Below are 16,421 nucleotides of genomic sequence, written 5' to 3'. Positions count from 1 at the left end.
TATAAGATCTATATGCAGCAAATCACAAAACTCTGATGAAAGATACCAAAGAGCTACAGAAATGAAAAGATATTCCACTTTCTGGGATAGGAAGACCCAATATTATTAAGATGTTAGTTCTTCCCAAGGTGATCTAGAGATTCAACAGAATCCCAACAAAAATATTTTGTGATACTAAACTGATTTCAAAATTTATATGGAGAGTAAAAAGACCCAGGACAGCCAATACAGTACTGAAGAAAAGATCAACATTATCCAACTTTAAAGTTACCATAATCAACACTGTGTGGTATTGGTGAAAAACAGACAGACAAATGGAACATAATGGAGGCCCGAAAGTCATATCCACACAAATATAGTCAATTGATCTTTGATAAAGGAGCAAAAGACAATTCAATGGAGAAGAGACAGTCTTTTCAACAAATGGTGCTGAAACAGCTGGACCTCCACACACAGAAAAATCAATCTAGATGTAGACCTTACACCTTTTACAAAATTAACTCAAAATGAATCATAGACCTTAATGTAAAATCCCAAACCATAAAACTTCTAGAAGAGAACATAGGACCTGTGTGACTTTGGATTTGATAAGTTTTTAGTTTTACCACCAAAACCATGGCCAATAAAAGAAAAAAATGTTAACTTGGGAATTATTGAAATTAAAAATATCAGCCAGGCATGGTGGCTTACACCTGTAATCCTAGAACTTTGGGAGGCTGAGGCAGGCGGATCACTTGAGGTCGGGAGTTCGAGACCAGCCTGGCCAACATGGTGAAACCCCATCTCTACTAAAAATACAAAAACATTAGCTGGGTGTGGTGGTGGGTACCTGTAATCCCAGCTACTTAGGAGGCTGAGGCAGGATAATTGCTTGAACCTGGGAGGTGGAGGTTGTTGTGAGCCAAGATTGTGCCACTGCACTACTCCAGCCTGGGCCACAGAGTGAGACTCTGTCTCAAAAAAAAAAATTAAGAACATCTGCTCTGTGAAAGGCATAACGAGAATGAAAAGCCACATACTAGCAGAAAATATTTGCAAAAAAATATATATGATAAAGATTGTTTCAAAATATACAAAGAACTCTTAATTAAAACTCAACAAGAAGAAGACAACCCAATTCAAATGGGCAAAAGACCTGAATAGACATTTCATCAAAGAATATATACAGATGGCAAACAATCATATGAAAAGATGCTCAACATCACATGTCATTAGAAAAGTGCAAATTAAAACAATAATAAAATACCACATCTATTAGGATGGCAAAAATCCAAAACACTCACACTAAACGCTGATGAGGACACGAAGCAAAAGGAATCCTCGTCCACTGCTGGTGGGAATACGAAATGGTGCAGCCACTTTGAAGAGAGTATGACAAAGCTCTTACAAAGCTAAACACACTCTTACCATACGATCCAGCAATTGCATTCCTCGGTATTTACCCAAATGAGCTGAAGGCTAATATCTATGCAAAAACTTGCACACAAATGTTTATAGCAGATTTATTCAAATTGCCAAAAATTGGAAATAGCCAAGTAGCCAATTAACATCCATAAATGCAAGTAGCCAATTAGCATCCGTAATTTTTACTACTGGAATATCATTCACCAATAAAAATGAGTTATTGAGCCTTGAAAAGATATGGAGGAAGCTTAAATACACATTGCTAAGGGAAAGAAGCCAGTCTGAAAAGGTTCCATACTATATGATTTGAACTATTAATGTATATCATTCTGAAAAGGGTAAAACTCTGCAGACAGTAAAAAGACCAGTGGTGGCCAATGGGAAGGGAATGGGGGGCAGGATAAACAGGTGGAGCACAGAAGATTTTTACGACAATGAAACTATTCTGTATGATACTGTAATGGTAGACATGTGACATCAGGCATCTGTCAAAATCCACAGAAGGTGAAACACAGAATAAACTCTGAGGATATAAACTGTGTGCTTTAGTTAACATGTCAATGTTGGTTCACCAACTGTCACAAATGTGCCACATGAACACGCAACGTTGGTCAATGTTGGTTCACCAACTGTAACAAATGTACCACATGAACAGGTGACGTTGGTCAATGTTGGTTCACCAACTGTAACAAATGTACCACATGAACACGTGACGTCAATGTTGGTTCACCAGCTACACGCGACGTCGGTCAATGTTGGTTCACCAACTGTCACAAACATGCCACATGAATACGCGACGTCGGTCAATGTTGGTTCACCAACTGTCACAAACGTGCCACATGAACACGCGACGTCGGTCAATGTTGGTTCACCAACTGTCACAAATGTGCCACATGAACACGCGACATCGGTCAATGTTGGTTCACCAACTGTCACAAATGTGCCACATGAACACGCGACATCGGTCAATGTTGGTTCACCAGCTAACAAATGTGCCACATGAACACGCGACGTCGGTCAATGTTGGTTCACCAACTGTCACAAACATGCCACATGAATACGCGACGTCGGTCAATGTTGGTTCACCAACTGTCACAAACGTGCCACATGAACACGCGACGTCGGTCAATGTTGGTTCACCAACTGTCACAAACATGCCACATGAACACGCGACGTCGGTCAATGTTGCTTCACCAACTGTCACAAACGTGCCACATGAACACGCGACGTCGGTCAATGTTGGTTCACCAACTGTCACAAACGTGCCACATGAACACGCGACGTTGGTCAATGTTGGTTCACCAACTGTCACAAATGTGCCACATGAACACGCAATGTCGGTAACAGGGACTGTGTGGAGAAGAGAGAGGAGAGAGACGCACAGGGGAACTCTCGGCACTATATGTTCAATTTTTCTGTAAAACCAAAACTGCCTTAAAAAAATAAGGTGTGTTAATCAACTTCTAAAAAATAGTATGTTAACTGAAATTCTAGAACAGGCAAAACTAATCTGTGGAGAAAATACTCGGAACTGTGGCTGCTTCTCTGTGAGTGAGAGGCTGCCTAGGAAGGGAGATGAGAGAATTTTCTGAGTGATGATAATGTCCTGTATCTTGGGGTTTGGTTCTACTCACCAGTACTCACTGGATAAACTTAAGATTTACATGTTTCACCGCATATACATTTCACAAAAAAAGAAAAAAGGAAACAAACACTGCAACTAGTATGTATGCTGAAGTATTTAGGAGAAGTGTAATGCTGTCAAGTTTACTTTGAAATGCATCAAAAAACAAGATGGACTGAAGAATAGAGAAATTGATAAATAAGTGATAAAACAAGTAAAGTGGTAATGTAAAATCTAGGTGGTGAATATACTGATGTTCACTGTAAAGTTAACTTTGCTGTATGTTTGAAAATTTTCATAATGCCAAAAGAAAATCACTTTTACAATAGTAAAAACATGAGATACTTAGGAATAAAGCAGTAGTGAAGGAAGGTTAAAGAAGAGTTAAGTAAATGGTGAAAGACATCTTGTTCATCAGTTTTCAAGATGTGCTCCCCAAATAGTCATAGACTCAACACAATCTCAATTGGAATTCCAGCTGGCATTTTTGTAAAAATTCATAGGCTGAGCCCAAACTTTATAAGGCAAGGTAAAGATCTAGAATACTAAAACCATTCTGAAAGAAACAAATTTGGAAGACTTCCACAATCTTATTTCAAGGTTTAGCATTTTAAGCTGCAATAATCAATATTGTATTGTATGGCATTACTGTTTTAAGGACAGACATATAAACCAATGTAACAGAAGAGAATCCAGTTGTGACCATATATAGTCAACTAATTTTTTATAAAGTTTCCCAGGTAATTGAATTTGGGGTCAGAGTATATTTTTCTCAAAAAATGTATGGAAAAACAAATCAACCTCTCATCACTGCCAATTCTCCTCACCCACCTCCCCCCTCAAAAAAAACAAAATAAGCAAAAAATTTAAAACAAAACTTGAAATGGGTCACAGCCCTAAATATAAAAGCTAAAACTATGGAACTTCTGAAAGAACGCCTAGTAGGCAATCTTTGCAATCCTCATATGTAAATTTTACCTCAGTAAATTTTATGTAAAAAATCAAACCATAAGAGTACTGGAAGTAAATATGGGAGAGAATTCTAATAATGTCAAACTAGGGGAAACACTTTTTGAGAAGGCATAAAAAATTCATAAACTAAACTACATAACAAAATCAATTTTAACACAAAGAAAGCCTGGCAAAAGATATAAACAGTTCACATACAAGGAGAAGCCAATGGTCCTTAGCCTCTGAGAATGCTCAGCCCACTCATAAGGAGAAACTCAAGACTACTCATCCGCCAGAGAGAAAGGGCATCTCCTTAGTGTCCAACATTGTCCTAACTCGGAGGGTGAGTCTGGGAATGGACTGTCCTATAGTGCTGCGGGGAGCGTGTGCTCTATGGAGAGCGATGTGGCAACATCTAGGAATGGAGTGATTTACTAAACGCCTTCTGACTCAGCAATCTCAATCCTAGGAATTTATTCTATAATAAATTATGCACATGTGAAATGACAGGTACACAAGGACATCCATCGCGACACTGCGTATAATAGTAAGACTAGAAACTATCCAAATGCCCGTTGTGGAGGCGTCGTTAATTATGAAACATCAATAAAATGATAAAGCCATGAAGCACTTAAAAAGAATGAGGCACCTCTTTGTGTAGGATCTAGCAGTGCGATCCACAGCAGTCAGTGAAAAGTCAAGGTAGAGATCAGCATGTGCAGCATGCAATGACTCATGAAAATAAAGAGGCCTGTGTCCATACATGAAGAGATGAGCTCCGAAAGGACCCAGAAGACGCTGGTTGGATTCTCCTCCTGGGGCCATCAGGACACATAACCACAAACAGGGGGCTTTCAACAGAGATGGATTCCCACAGCTGTGGAGGCCAGAACTCCCACACCAAGGCGTCCAGGGCCCACACTCCCCTCCAAGGCACCAGGGAGAGCCTGGCCTGGCCTCTCCCAGCCTCCAGCAGCCCCAGGTCTTTTGTGGCTGTGGCCACCTCGCTGCGACCTCAGCCTCTGCCTTCACTGGCCTTCTCCTCTATCAGGACATTTGTCATTGGCTTCAGGTCCCATCCTAAATCCAGGGCAATCACCTCATTTTGAGATCCTTAACTCAGTCACACTGGCAAAAAACCCTTTTCCCAAATACAGTCACATTTATAGGGAGTTGTGGGGGTTTGGACATGGACATCGCCCCAGGCTATGTCCAGGGAGGGGACACCACTCTGCCCACCACCATGGTGCCTCTGAGAACCTTTTCTTCTGAGCCATGGTGCCCCGTCTGCCTCTGGTCACTCTGCTGTCTCTCTGGTGCACGTCCCGTCTGGCCACCCTGCCCTTCCACTGCTCCCCCTCTGCTGCACACCAGTGTCTCTTCCTGGACTTAGCTGTGCTGGTTTTGTACCCTGTGTCCCATGCAGCAGTCAGAATAATCTTTCTCAAAACGTCATCAAGGCATGACACTCTCTTGTTCAAAACACTCCAGGAGCTCCCCACCTCACTCAGAGTAAATCCCAAAACCTGCCTGTGGCCCACACGGCCTGGCTGCTCTCCAGCCTGACCACCGGTACCCTCCACACTCTGTGCCAGCTGCACGGGCCGCCTGGTGGCTCCTCATGTGCACCAGGCCTGCTGCCTCCTTGGGGCCTCACACACCTCCTCTCAGCTATTCCAGTGCAGCCTGGGCCAGGCCTCTGCTTGAATGTCACAGGGGAAAGGCTGTCCCCAGCTGCTTCTCTAAAGCAGAGTCGCTCCCTGTACCTCCCCCCATCACAGGATCAGCAGCTAAGACCCAAGCTCAAGTCTGACGCCTGTTTCCATAAATCAAGTTTTGCGGGAACACAGCCCTGCTCATTTGTTTATGGCTACTCCTGAGCTTCAACACAAAGCTGAACAGCAGCAGCAGCAAGCACGTGGCCCACAAAGCAAACACAAGTGTGCATGCTCCTGTCCTGCTGCTTGACAGCTCTCACTCTGTCACCTGACACGTCTGACCACCATCTGCCTCTACCCACTGCTCCCTGAGTGCGGTGACACCTGGGCCACTTTGCTCGCAGTGGATCTTCAGCGTCCGTGACAGTGTGTGGAACACAGGGCGTGCTGACAGGATGCATCGGGATGAACCAATGCCTCCCTCTGAGGAGCACTCGGGCTGGGCCTGAGAGACTTCACTAGAGACCCTTTTCAAATGTCTTCATTTTGTGTCATGGACATGTATTATTATACTAAGAACATTAATACATATTTAAATATGAAGACAATTTTGCAAATAAACAAGGCAAGTACCCTCTTAAGACAGATAAGGAAGGCAACGCAATCAGAATGCACCACTTGGTTTTACAGAAGATAATTTTCTTTGCTATCTACAAAATCCATGTTATAAAGCACAATGACTGACCTGGCCAGTGATATTGCTGTGACCGTGCGGGGACATAGCAAAGAAGGTGCAGAACAGTGGGAAGGAGCAGCTGTTTATCTACTACTCAACAGCTGATGGCTAGGATGGCAATCACAAAAAAGCAGAACAAAAACATTCCTCAGCAAGATGACAGCAATCCCAGAAAAATATAGGGAATAGTATGGTTTCCTTTGAGAGTTGCGTGTTTTTGTTTTTAAACAAGCCTCTTGGTACTACTTAATTTTTTTTTTTTTTTTTTTTTTTCTTCTTTGAGATAGGGTCTTGCCCTATTGCCCAGGCTGCAGCACAGGGGTACACTCACAGCTCACTGAAGGCTTGAACTCCTGGGCTCAGACAATCCTCCCATCTCAGCCTCCCAAAGTGCTAGGATTACAGGTGTGAGCTACTGTACCTGGCCTAAATTTTTAACCACTTACTAAAAGTCTGGTTAAAAAGCAAACAGGAGTGCTTGACCGTTGTGAGCGCCCCCTACTGCTAAGGCCACACATGGTAACTTTGTGCACATGGACTAAGTACTCACAGGTCAGCAAAGAGAAAAACCAATCAAAGCATCTGCTGCCTTCCCCAGAGGCTTTCCCAGAGGGCTGCTGACAACGGGCAAAACCTTCACTTTAAAGCTGAACTAAGTTTTGGGTGTGCTCAAACCCTTCCAAGAGCTCTCCGTGTGTGCCAACTTGGTATGACTGCTTCCTATCTAAGGCTGGGAAGCACATTCCCCAGAAGGCCAGGACAGTGGCCCAGTGACAGGGGTGCAGTGCCGCCTGGCCACTGCAGCTGCTTGGTGGTCTTCCCGCTTGGCATCTGCTAGTTTCCCGCTGCTGGCCAGCGAACCCACAGAGGCTCAGCACAGCACCGGTGCTCCCCAAGATGTGACGGCTTCCGAGACCCCACACAAGCTCCCGTTTATGATCCCAAGCTAATGCCCACCCACACATGCTTCTCCTGTTTCCTCACGATCTTCAAATTGTCTACCTGGGACAAGTCGGTCTAAGCAGAGCATTTCTCTGATCCTACAACTTCCCTCTCACATGTGTGAGCTCACTGGCGTCTTTCACCGCTGTATTTACAACAGCTCTGTTCTGACCAAATTCTTACTGATGTGAGTTGAGTTTTTAAAAGAGGTCTTGTATCCCTGTATCAGTTTTATAATTTCAGATTTTTTAGAACTAAATACACCTTAACCTCCTCTGACTAAAAACTGTCAGAAACAGAAACTTCATCTAATGCTTTTATTGTTTTAACACAAATAAGCTATGGCCATGTAATCTCTGATTTCCAAAATGTGAACCAAGAACTATAACTCAACTTAGTCTTACAAAAATTAGATATTTTCCCTCATGGAAAAAACAAATCAGAATATACTACATGGTTTTTTTGTTTTTTAAGTTTTTTCCTGGACTACTGGTTGAAATCACTGTAACAGAATAGAATATGTAGGCACATTCTGGAACATTACATCTAAGATTAACTACTTATATTTACCTTCATAAATTTAAAGCAAAATATAGCTCTTTATCCAAACAGTCTTCTTTCAGAACAATTTTTCCAAAATATTTAATACAGTGATTTTCTGTTTCTAGAAAAGACTAGAGTTTCCAATCCTTCCCACCTGAACAAAAACACCACTCTCTGACTATCACCCAAAGAGAAAAGAAGAAAGAAAAGGCCTTTAGGATGCAGTGGGCACAGACTGTAACGTCCAGACACAGAGGAAAGTCAGTCTGCGGAGGGAGCCTGGAATCCACCCTCCGCAGCTTCCTGAGGGGTGTGCTGGAGGCAGCCTGTGGACACGCTCAGGTGCCGAGCACAACCAGTTTGTGGAGCTGGTAGAGAAAGGTGTTCTTCCCTCTGCTGCTCTCACGGTCGGCCTGCTCCATGACCAGCTTTGGATCAACCTAACGGGGTAGACAAGAGGACCAGTCAGGCTCTGTGACAGCGTTTCCAGACATAAAATACACATGCATTAACATCCGGGATGCACAAAGTATAATTCAGTTCTCCAAAAATATTTACAGAACACTTCTCTACTCTCGCACTTCATACTATATGTTTGATAATTCATTTTTAATTTCATGTTTAAATAACCCCATTAAAGATGGACAAAAGACATGAACGCTTCTCAAAAAAAGACACTCAAGGGCCAAAAACATTTAAAAATGCTCCACACATCACTAATCATCAGAGAAGTGCAAATCAAAACCACAGAATACCATCTCACACCAGTCAGAATAGCTATTATTAAAAAGTCAAAAAAGCAATAGATGTTGGCAAGGCTGCAGAGAAAAGAGAATGCTTATACACCATTTGTTGGAATATAACTTAGTTCAGCCACTGTGGAAAGCAGTTTGGAGATTTCTCGAAAATCTTAAAACAGAACTACCATTTGATCCAGCAATTCCATTACTTGAGTATATATCCAAAAGAAAACAAATTGTTCTACCAAAAAGGCACATGCATTCACATATTCACCACAGCATTGTTCACAATAGCAAAGACATGGAATCAACCCAGGTGCCCATCAACAGTGGATTGGATAAAGAAGATGTGGTACACATATACCATGGAATACTACACAGCCATTAAAAAGAATGAAATTGTGTAATCAGGATGCAGCTGGAGGCCATTACCCTAAGCAAACTGATGCTGGAACAGAAAACCAAATACTGTAAATGTTCTCACCTAAAAGTGGAGCTAAACATTGAGTACTCATGGACATAAGATGGGAACAAGAGACACTGGGGACCACTAGATGGGGAAGGGAGGCAAGGATTGAAAAGTTACCTATTGGATACTATGGTTAGTACCTGGGTGATGGGATTAATTGTACCTCAAACCTCAGCATTATGCCACATACCCAGGTAACAAAAGCTGCAAATGTACCCTTTGAATCTAAAATAAAAGTTGCAAACAAATAAATTCATGCCGGGCGCGGTGGCTCAAGCCTGTAATCCCAGCCCTTTGGGAGGCCGAGACGGGCGGATCACGAGGTCAGGAGATCGAGACCATCCTGGCTGACACGGTGAAATCCCGTCTCTACTAAAAAATACAAAAAACTAGCCGGGCGAGGTGGCGGGCGCCTGTAGTCCCAGCTACTCGGGAGGCTGAGGCAGGAGAATGGCGTGAACCCGGGAGGCGGAGCTTGCAGTGAGCTGAGATCCGGCCACTGCACTCCAGCCTGGGCGGCAGAGCGAGACTCCGTCTCAAAAAAAAAAAAAAACAAATAAATTCATGATTAATACTATGGCAAGCTTTACCGAGAAATCTCCCATGCATGCATATGTAAATGTGGATGGTAATTGCATTACAGGTTTTGAAAACACTGAAATTTTCTAAAACATACTAACCTCAAAGTGAAATTCTATTTTCAAAAAAGTCCTGCTAGTTCATCACCCTCAGACACTCCAATTGAGCCTGAAGGCCACAGGGGCTGGTGTGGCTGCCCCTCTCCTTGCCCATGGAGCTCTGCACATAATTGGGCCGGCTGCTGCGATCAGCCTTGGGGTCCCTAAAGCGGGACCTAGGCGCAGGGCACAGGGGGAGCAGACTAGCTTCACAGCAGGAGCAACCTTTAGGCGCAGGATGGGACACAGCCCCCCCAAAGTAGAACCTCACTTAGATCGCCAAAGGGGAGAGGAAAGACTGCCCCTGCTGCTTTATATCTAAAGACATCCCTGGCTCCAGAATTAAATCTCCAAATTCCTTTGGGCTCCCTTCTCTGAAATCACATTTTGTTCCATTTCTAGCCCTACAGACAGGAAGTATCAGGGAGCCTATGAAGGGCTTTTTCCTTCTTCATGACTCAACTGTGGCCCCTGAAAATTCCTTCACTGAAGTCTGAACCCCCACTGTAATGGTATCTGGAGATGAGGCCTCTGGGAGGTGACAAGGGTTAGATGAGGTCATAAGGGTGGGGCCCCCGGGATGGGATTTGTGCCCTAAAAGAGGATGTCTCTCTTTCACGTGGGGACACAGTGAGAAGGTGGCCATCTGCAGATGTCCTTCACAAGGATCCACAAACTGGCACCTGCCCTAGGACTTCCAGCCTCCAGAGCTGTGAGAACAAATGTCTGCTGTTTCTAAGCCCCTACCCATGGTGGCACTGTGCCGGCAGCCCAAGCAAACAAAGATAACAACCAGTAGAGCCTGAAAGCCACCAAGCCAGTCACGCGGCAGGAATAGCCAAGGCGCATTTCCCGAAGACCACCAAGAGCAGGAGGGTCCAATCCAGACCCTCATACCTGTTTTTTCCCAACTCACGGGGCAGTGAGTTATCCTGGTGTCTCACTCTTTGCCAGGACATCACGTAGAGGATGCTGTGCAAAAACACCCTATCTGGTCTGAGATATCTGCCGGCTGGCCCCCGAAGCCATCCACTTTGCCTCCTGTCTCTGCCTCTCGGTCCCTCAGTCAGCCCTGGCTCTGAACCTTGGGTCTGCCCTGGGCCTGTCCCCTTCTCCACGTGGCCTCTACTCGCTAGCAGCCTGCGTCCCACTCACCTGATTCCACTCGTAGGGCTTTTCATGCCACTTGGGAACAATCTTCTCTCTTGGTTTTGATTGACAGAACAAACTATAATTTTTAAAAAAAGGAAATTATCTTAATTATGTATTAGTAACTGAAAACACTGCTGTGATTTTTTTAAAGATTTAAATCCTATATATTTCTCACAGAATTAGAACTAGAATAAACTGTTTAAAGGCCAACACTGATGCAGTTATGATCAGAAAATATTTTAATTTATAGCATATTCAAAAGCAGAAAGAAATGGAGTGTGGCAGATCTGTAAGACCAAGTCTTGTCTCTATGTTCCCTTAGCAACCAGCACTGCACATCACCACATGAATGAGTCAAGTTCTCTGAAATGTAACAGGACATTTTGTACCATTAGCTCTCAAGTAGTCATGACAAGTTGGAAATATCACCAGCTTTAAAAGATAGGGAATTTGAGCAATGAGGGAGTAAAGAGTTCTGCAGAGCCTCTCCCCCCTAAAAAAACTATAAAACAAGGCAAAATTGTAAACATACATACATACACACAACAATGATTTGGAGGCTCTGGAAATTAACCAAAGGCAAACAAGTTGAGGAGCATTTGTTCATGACAAACTGCTGGCTCCAGGTAAGAACAGTGGAGTGTGTGGAGTTCTTGCTGGGGTAAGGGGCTGCTCCCACCCCATACACCTGCCCCTGAACCCAGCACCACAGCACTCCCAGGGCCATGAAGGCTACGTGATCTGGATCACAGGATGAAAATCCCTCACACCTTGATTTGCAGCACTGTCCGTAAAAACAGCAATGAAGGAAACAGATGGGGAAAGCCCACAGCTTTCCAGCCTCAGGCCACATCCTGCTTGGGGCCAGCAGCAGACCAGACTATTCAGGAGGTAAGTGGGAGATCATGGAAAGGAGGGTGTCACAGAGGGAGAGCAGGCCCTCCGCATATCTCTGACTGATGGAGGGGTGCACACATGTGGGAAAAACCTGGGAAACCCTGAGAAAAACGGAGGCCAGGGAAGAATTAAAAAGTGCCTGAACTTGGAGTGCACTTTCCAACCCAATGGCAAAGGGCAGAAGCCTTCAGGGCAGTATTTAAACACAACTTCTGACTGATCACTGCCTAAGCACTAAGCTGTGCAGATCAGATACAAGGACAACACCTAGGAAGCCAGACTAAAAAATAAAAATAAGAATAAACAAAACAAAACAGGAGCTGGGAGTGGTCACACATGCCTGTAGTCCTACCTACTTGGGAGACTGAGGCGGGAGGACTACCAGAGCCCAGGAGTTCAAGGCTGCAGTGAGCCATGACCACATCACTGCACTCCAGCTTAGGTAACAAAGTGAGACCTTGTTTCTATAAAAATTAAAATTGAAAACATAACAAAACACCAGAACCCAGACATCAGTGACCTCACATCATGGGGGATGGACTTACAGGTTAAGTCTAGGCATGCTTCTAAAGTGAAACAAACAAAACAATAAAACCCAAAAACAACAGCTCTGGGGGAACTGCTCCAGTACCTTATCCAAAGTACCCAATTTCCAACAAAAAATTAGGAGACATCAAAGGCACAGGAATGTGTGGCCCACACACAGAAGAGCAGCCAGTAGAGGCTGAGTGTGTGGCCAGCTGCGGGTTCAGCACTTAAAGACCTCAAGGCAGTCACTGTGAACAGGTGCCAAGAATTTTTTTAAAAATAGGATAATAATGAGTCAGGGATAATCTCAATAAAAATTAAAAACTACCAAAGAAACAATAGAAATCCTAGAGTTGAAAAGTACAATGAAATGGAAAATTCTCTGTACCACATCCATATCGATCTGAGATGAAACAATAAAGGATCAGTAACCTTAAGGACGGATCAGCAGAAATTAACCAATCTGAAGAATAAAGAGGAAAAAGACTGAAGAAAAGTGACCAGAGCCCCAAAGGCCAGTGAGGCCATTCGGGTCGTGTTGGCAGGTGTTTAACACCAGCGCACTAGCAGATGTGCAAAGCAATGTCTCCCCAGGGGAGAAGACAGCAGGCACGAGGCAGAAAAAAATTTGAAAAAATTCAAAACTGCAAATATATTGTAAGTAAAAGGACAGAAAAAGCTATGCTAAGCAAATGGTAGCTAAAGAGAGCTGGGGTAGCTATATTAATATCAGACAAAATAGGCCTAAGAACAAGAAGTATTACTAGAGAAAGAAAGCTTTCATAATAATAATGATCCTGTATGTAGGAAATCCTAAGGAATCTACAAACACTACTAGAATGCAGAAGTTTCACAAAGTCACAGGATAAAAGACCAATATATAAAAATCAACTGATCCTTTCTAAAAAAGAAAAAATTCAAAAACAAAGAAAACAATTTTATTCGCAATAGCATTAAAAGGACTAAAATATTTAGAAACAACTAAAGTGCAAGACCTGCACACTGAAAATTCTAAAATAGTGTTAAGAGAAATTAGAGAATACCCAAAGGAACAGACACTCCATCTTCATGGACTGGACGGCTCACTACTGTTAGGGTGGCAATTCTCCCCAAACTCACTCACAGGTTCCACACAATCCCTATCACAATTCCAAAAAGGCTTTTTATACAAACTGACAAGCTGATCCTAAAATTTACATGGAAAGGAAAAGAATAGAAAAGAGTAAAAATAATTTTGAAAAAGAACAAAACAGGAGGACTAATGCTACAGCAATTAAGACAGTATAGCACTGGTACAAAGATAGATATAAAGTAATTGAACAAAACAGAAAGCCCAGTAATAAATCTTTACATTTATGGCCAAATGATTTTTGACTAAGGTATCAAGGCAATTCAATGGGGAAAGTATAGCTTTTCAGTAAATGATGTCATCGCCATTAGATATTCATATGCAAAAAATGACTTTAGGCTCTTATATCACATACCATATACAAAATCATCTCAAAATGGATCAAAAACCTAAATACGAAAAATTACAAAAAGAGAGAAAATGATTGTGACCTTGAGTTTAACAAGGATTTTTTTAGATATAGCACCAAAAGCATAATTCATTTTTAAAAAAGATAAAATAGGCCGGGCGTGGTGGCTCACCCCTGTAATCCCAGCACGTTGGGAGGCCGAGGCAGGCAGACCACGAGGTCAAGAGATCGAGATCATCCTGGCCAACATGATGAAACCTCGTCTCTACTAAAAATACAAAAATCAGCTGGGCATGGTGGCGGGCGCCTGTAGTCCCAGCTACTCGGGAGGCTGAGGCAGAAGAATTGCTTGAACCCAGGAAGTGGAGGCTGCAGTGAGCCGAGATCATGCCACTGCACTCCAGCCTGGGTGACAGAGGTAGACTCAGTCTCAAAAAAAAAAATAGATAAAGTAGTGTCTTAGTCCATTTTCCCCTGTTATAACTGAAGACCACAGAGTGGGTCACTTATAAAGATAAGAAATTTATTTCTCACAGTTCTGGAGCTGGGAAGTGCAGGAGCATGGCTAGCACCTGGCCAGGGCCTTCTTGCTGCATCATGACATGGCAGAGGGGCAAGCGAGTACTTGAGACAGGAAGAGGCACCGGGGCAGGCCCACTTTACAACAATCCACACTCTCTTCATAACTAACCCTCTCTCGCAATCACATGAGTCCAATCAACCCCTTATTATGCCCAACCTTCCAACACTGTTGCACTGGGTATTAGGTTTCAAACACATCACATTCAAACCACAGCAAGTAGATTTCATCAAAATTAAAAATTTGTGTTCTTTGGAAGACACCATTAAAATAAGAAGACAAGCTACACAATGGAGAAACTAATTGCAAATTACTTACCCAATAAAAGACATGTATCTAAACTTTTAAAAAACTTTCTACAACTCAATAATGAAAAGACAGATTTAAAAATGGGCAAAAGATCTGAACAGACATTTCACTAAAAAAAAAAAAAAAGATAAATGACTGGCTAAGAGGATAAAAAAGTTGCTCTACATCATTAATCATTAAGGAAATGAAAATTAATGCTACAATGAGAAACTACCATACTCACCACACCGACTACAGTAACAATACACTGACAGTGCCACATGCTGGTGAGAATGTGGAGAAGCCAGAGTCAGCCTACGTTGCTGGTAGAAATGTAACATGGTACAGCTATTTTGGAAAACAGTTTGGCTGTTTCCTTGTTTTTTTTTTTTTCCAGATGGAGTTTCGCTTTTGTCACCCAGACTGGAGTGCAATGGCGCAATCTTGGCTCACTGCAACCTCCACCTCCTGGGTTCAAGCGATTCTCCTGCCTCAGCCTCTCAAGTAGCTGGGATTCCACCATGCCCAACTAATTTTTGTGTTTTTAGTAGAGACAGGGTTTTACCATGTTGGCCAGGCTGGTCTGGAACTCCTGACCTCAGGTGATCTGCCACTTCAGTCTGCCAACGTGCTGGGATTACTTACAGGCATGAACCACCACGTCCAGCCCTGGCCTTTTCTTAAAAGATTACCATAAACCTACCAATACAACCTACCAACTCCACTCACAGGTATCTACCCGAGAGAAAGACACAAAAAGACTGTTCACATATTCACAAAAAGACTGCATGTGATTATTCATAGCAGCTTTCTTCATAACAGCCAAATACTGGAAATAATCCAAATATTTTACCAACTGGTGAATGGATAAAACAAAAAGTGGCATATACAAACACTGAAATATTATTTAGTAAAAAGGAACATGATACAACATGGATAAACCTCAAAAGTACTAAGCTAAGTGAAAGAAGCCAGATTTTAAAATTAAAATGTGATTCCACATATACAAAAATATCAGAGGAGGCAAACACATAAACAGAAAGCAGATCAGTGGTACCTGGGCTGGGGTGGGAACAAGACTGCGTGTAAATGGACAGCGGGACCTTTCAATCCTAAACACAGCTTTACTGAGGTGTACTTTATATATCCTAAAAGTCATCAACTTTAGGCACATAATTTATTACTATTAGTAAATTTATGGGGTTGTACAAACAATGACACATTCTGTTTCAACATATTAGTCAAGCAGGTGGCATCTGTTACCTGCTACCAGGAGAAGTCGGGGCACCCCTGCATCTTGTCTTGGAGTCACCAAGGAAAACACACATAGTGAGGCCCTGGCTGGAACAAGCCTTTACTTACAGAGAGAGGGGACAGGACAGGATCAGCTCTAGTGATGGGCACTGGTCCCTGTGGCCAGCAGGTAACTCCCGGAAGACAAGGCAGGCCTGCAGGCCCCTCTCCTGTGTGGCAGCAGGAGAGCCCTGTCCCATTCCCGCAGTGGTGGGATTGACCAGGTACCGTATGACACACAGGCTTAAGCAGGGCAGAGCCCGAATCAAGGAAAGATCTTCCCACACATGGCGACGAGCCCTCCACAAGCTGTGAGGACCCTTAATTTTATGGGAAGGGGCCGGGCGCGGTGGCTCAAGCCTGTAATCCCAGCACTTTGGGAGGCTGAGACGGGCGGATCACGAGGTCAGGAGATCGAGACCATACCGGCTAACACAGTGAAACCCCGTCTCTACTAGAAA

At 43.2% G+C, this 16,421-nt stretch overlaps 1 protein-coding gene across 1 annotated transcript in view; it reads right to left on the bottom strand.

Moving 5' to 3' along the window:
* Window positions 1–7,618: 7,618 nt before the first annotated feature.
* Window positions 7,619–16,421, bottom strand: part of TDRD9 (tudor domain containing 9) — a 101,040-nt gene continuing 92,237 nt past the window's right edge. Inside the window, exons 34-35 of the mRNA XM_011982882.1 lie at window positions 10,900–10,972; window positions 7,619–8,298 (exon numbers count right to left, since the gene is read on the bottom strand). Of these exons, the coding sequence (XP_011838272.1) occupies window positions 8,197–8,298; window positions 10,900–10,972 (175 nt within the window). The 3' untranslated portion in view covers window positions 7,619–8,196. The remainder of the gene's footprint in view (window positions 8,299–10,899; window positions 10,973–16,421) is intronic.

The sequence above is a fragment of the Mandrillus leucophaeus genome, unplaced genomic scaffold (genome assembly GCF_000951045.1).
Source record: "Mandrillus leucophaeus isolate KB7577 unplaced genomic scaffold, Mleu.le_1.0 Scaffold244, whole genome shotgun sequence".
NCBI lineage: Eukaryota > Metazoa > Chordata > Mammalia > Primates > Cercopithecidae > Mandrillus > Mandrillus leucophaeus.
The sequence above is the reverse complement of the archived record's forward strand: the minus strand, read 5'-3'. Positions and strand labels throughout refer to the sequence as shown.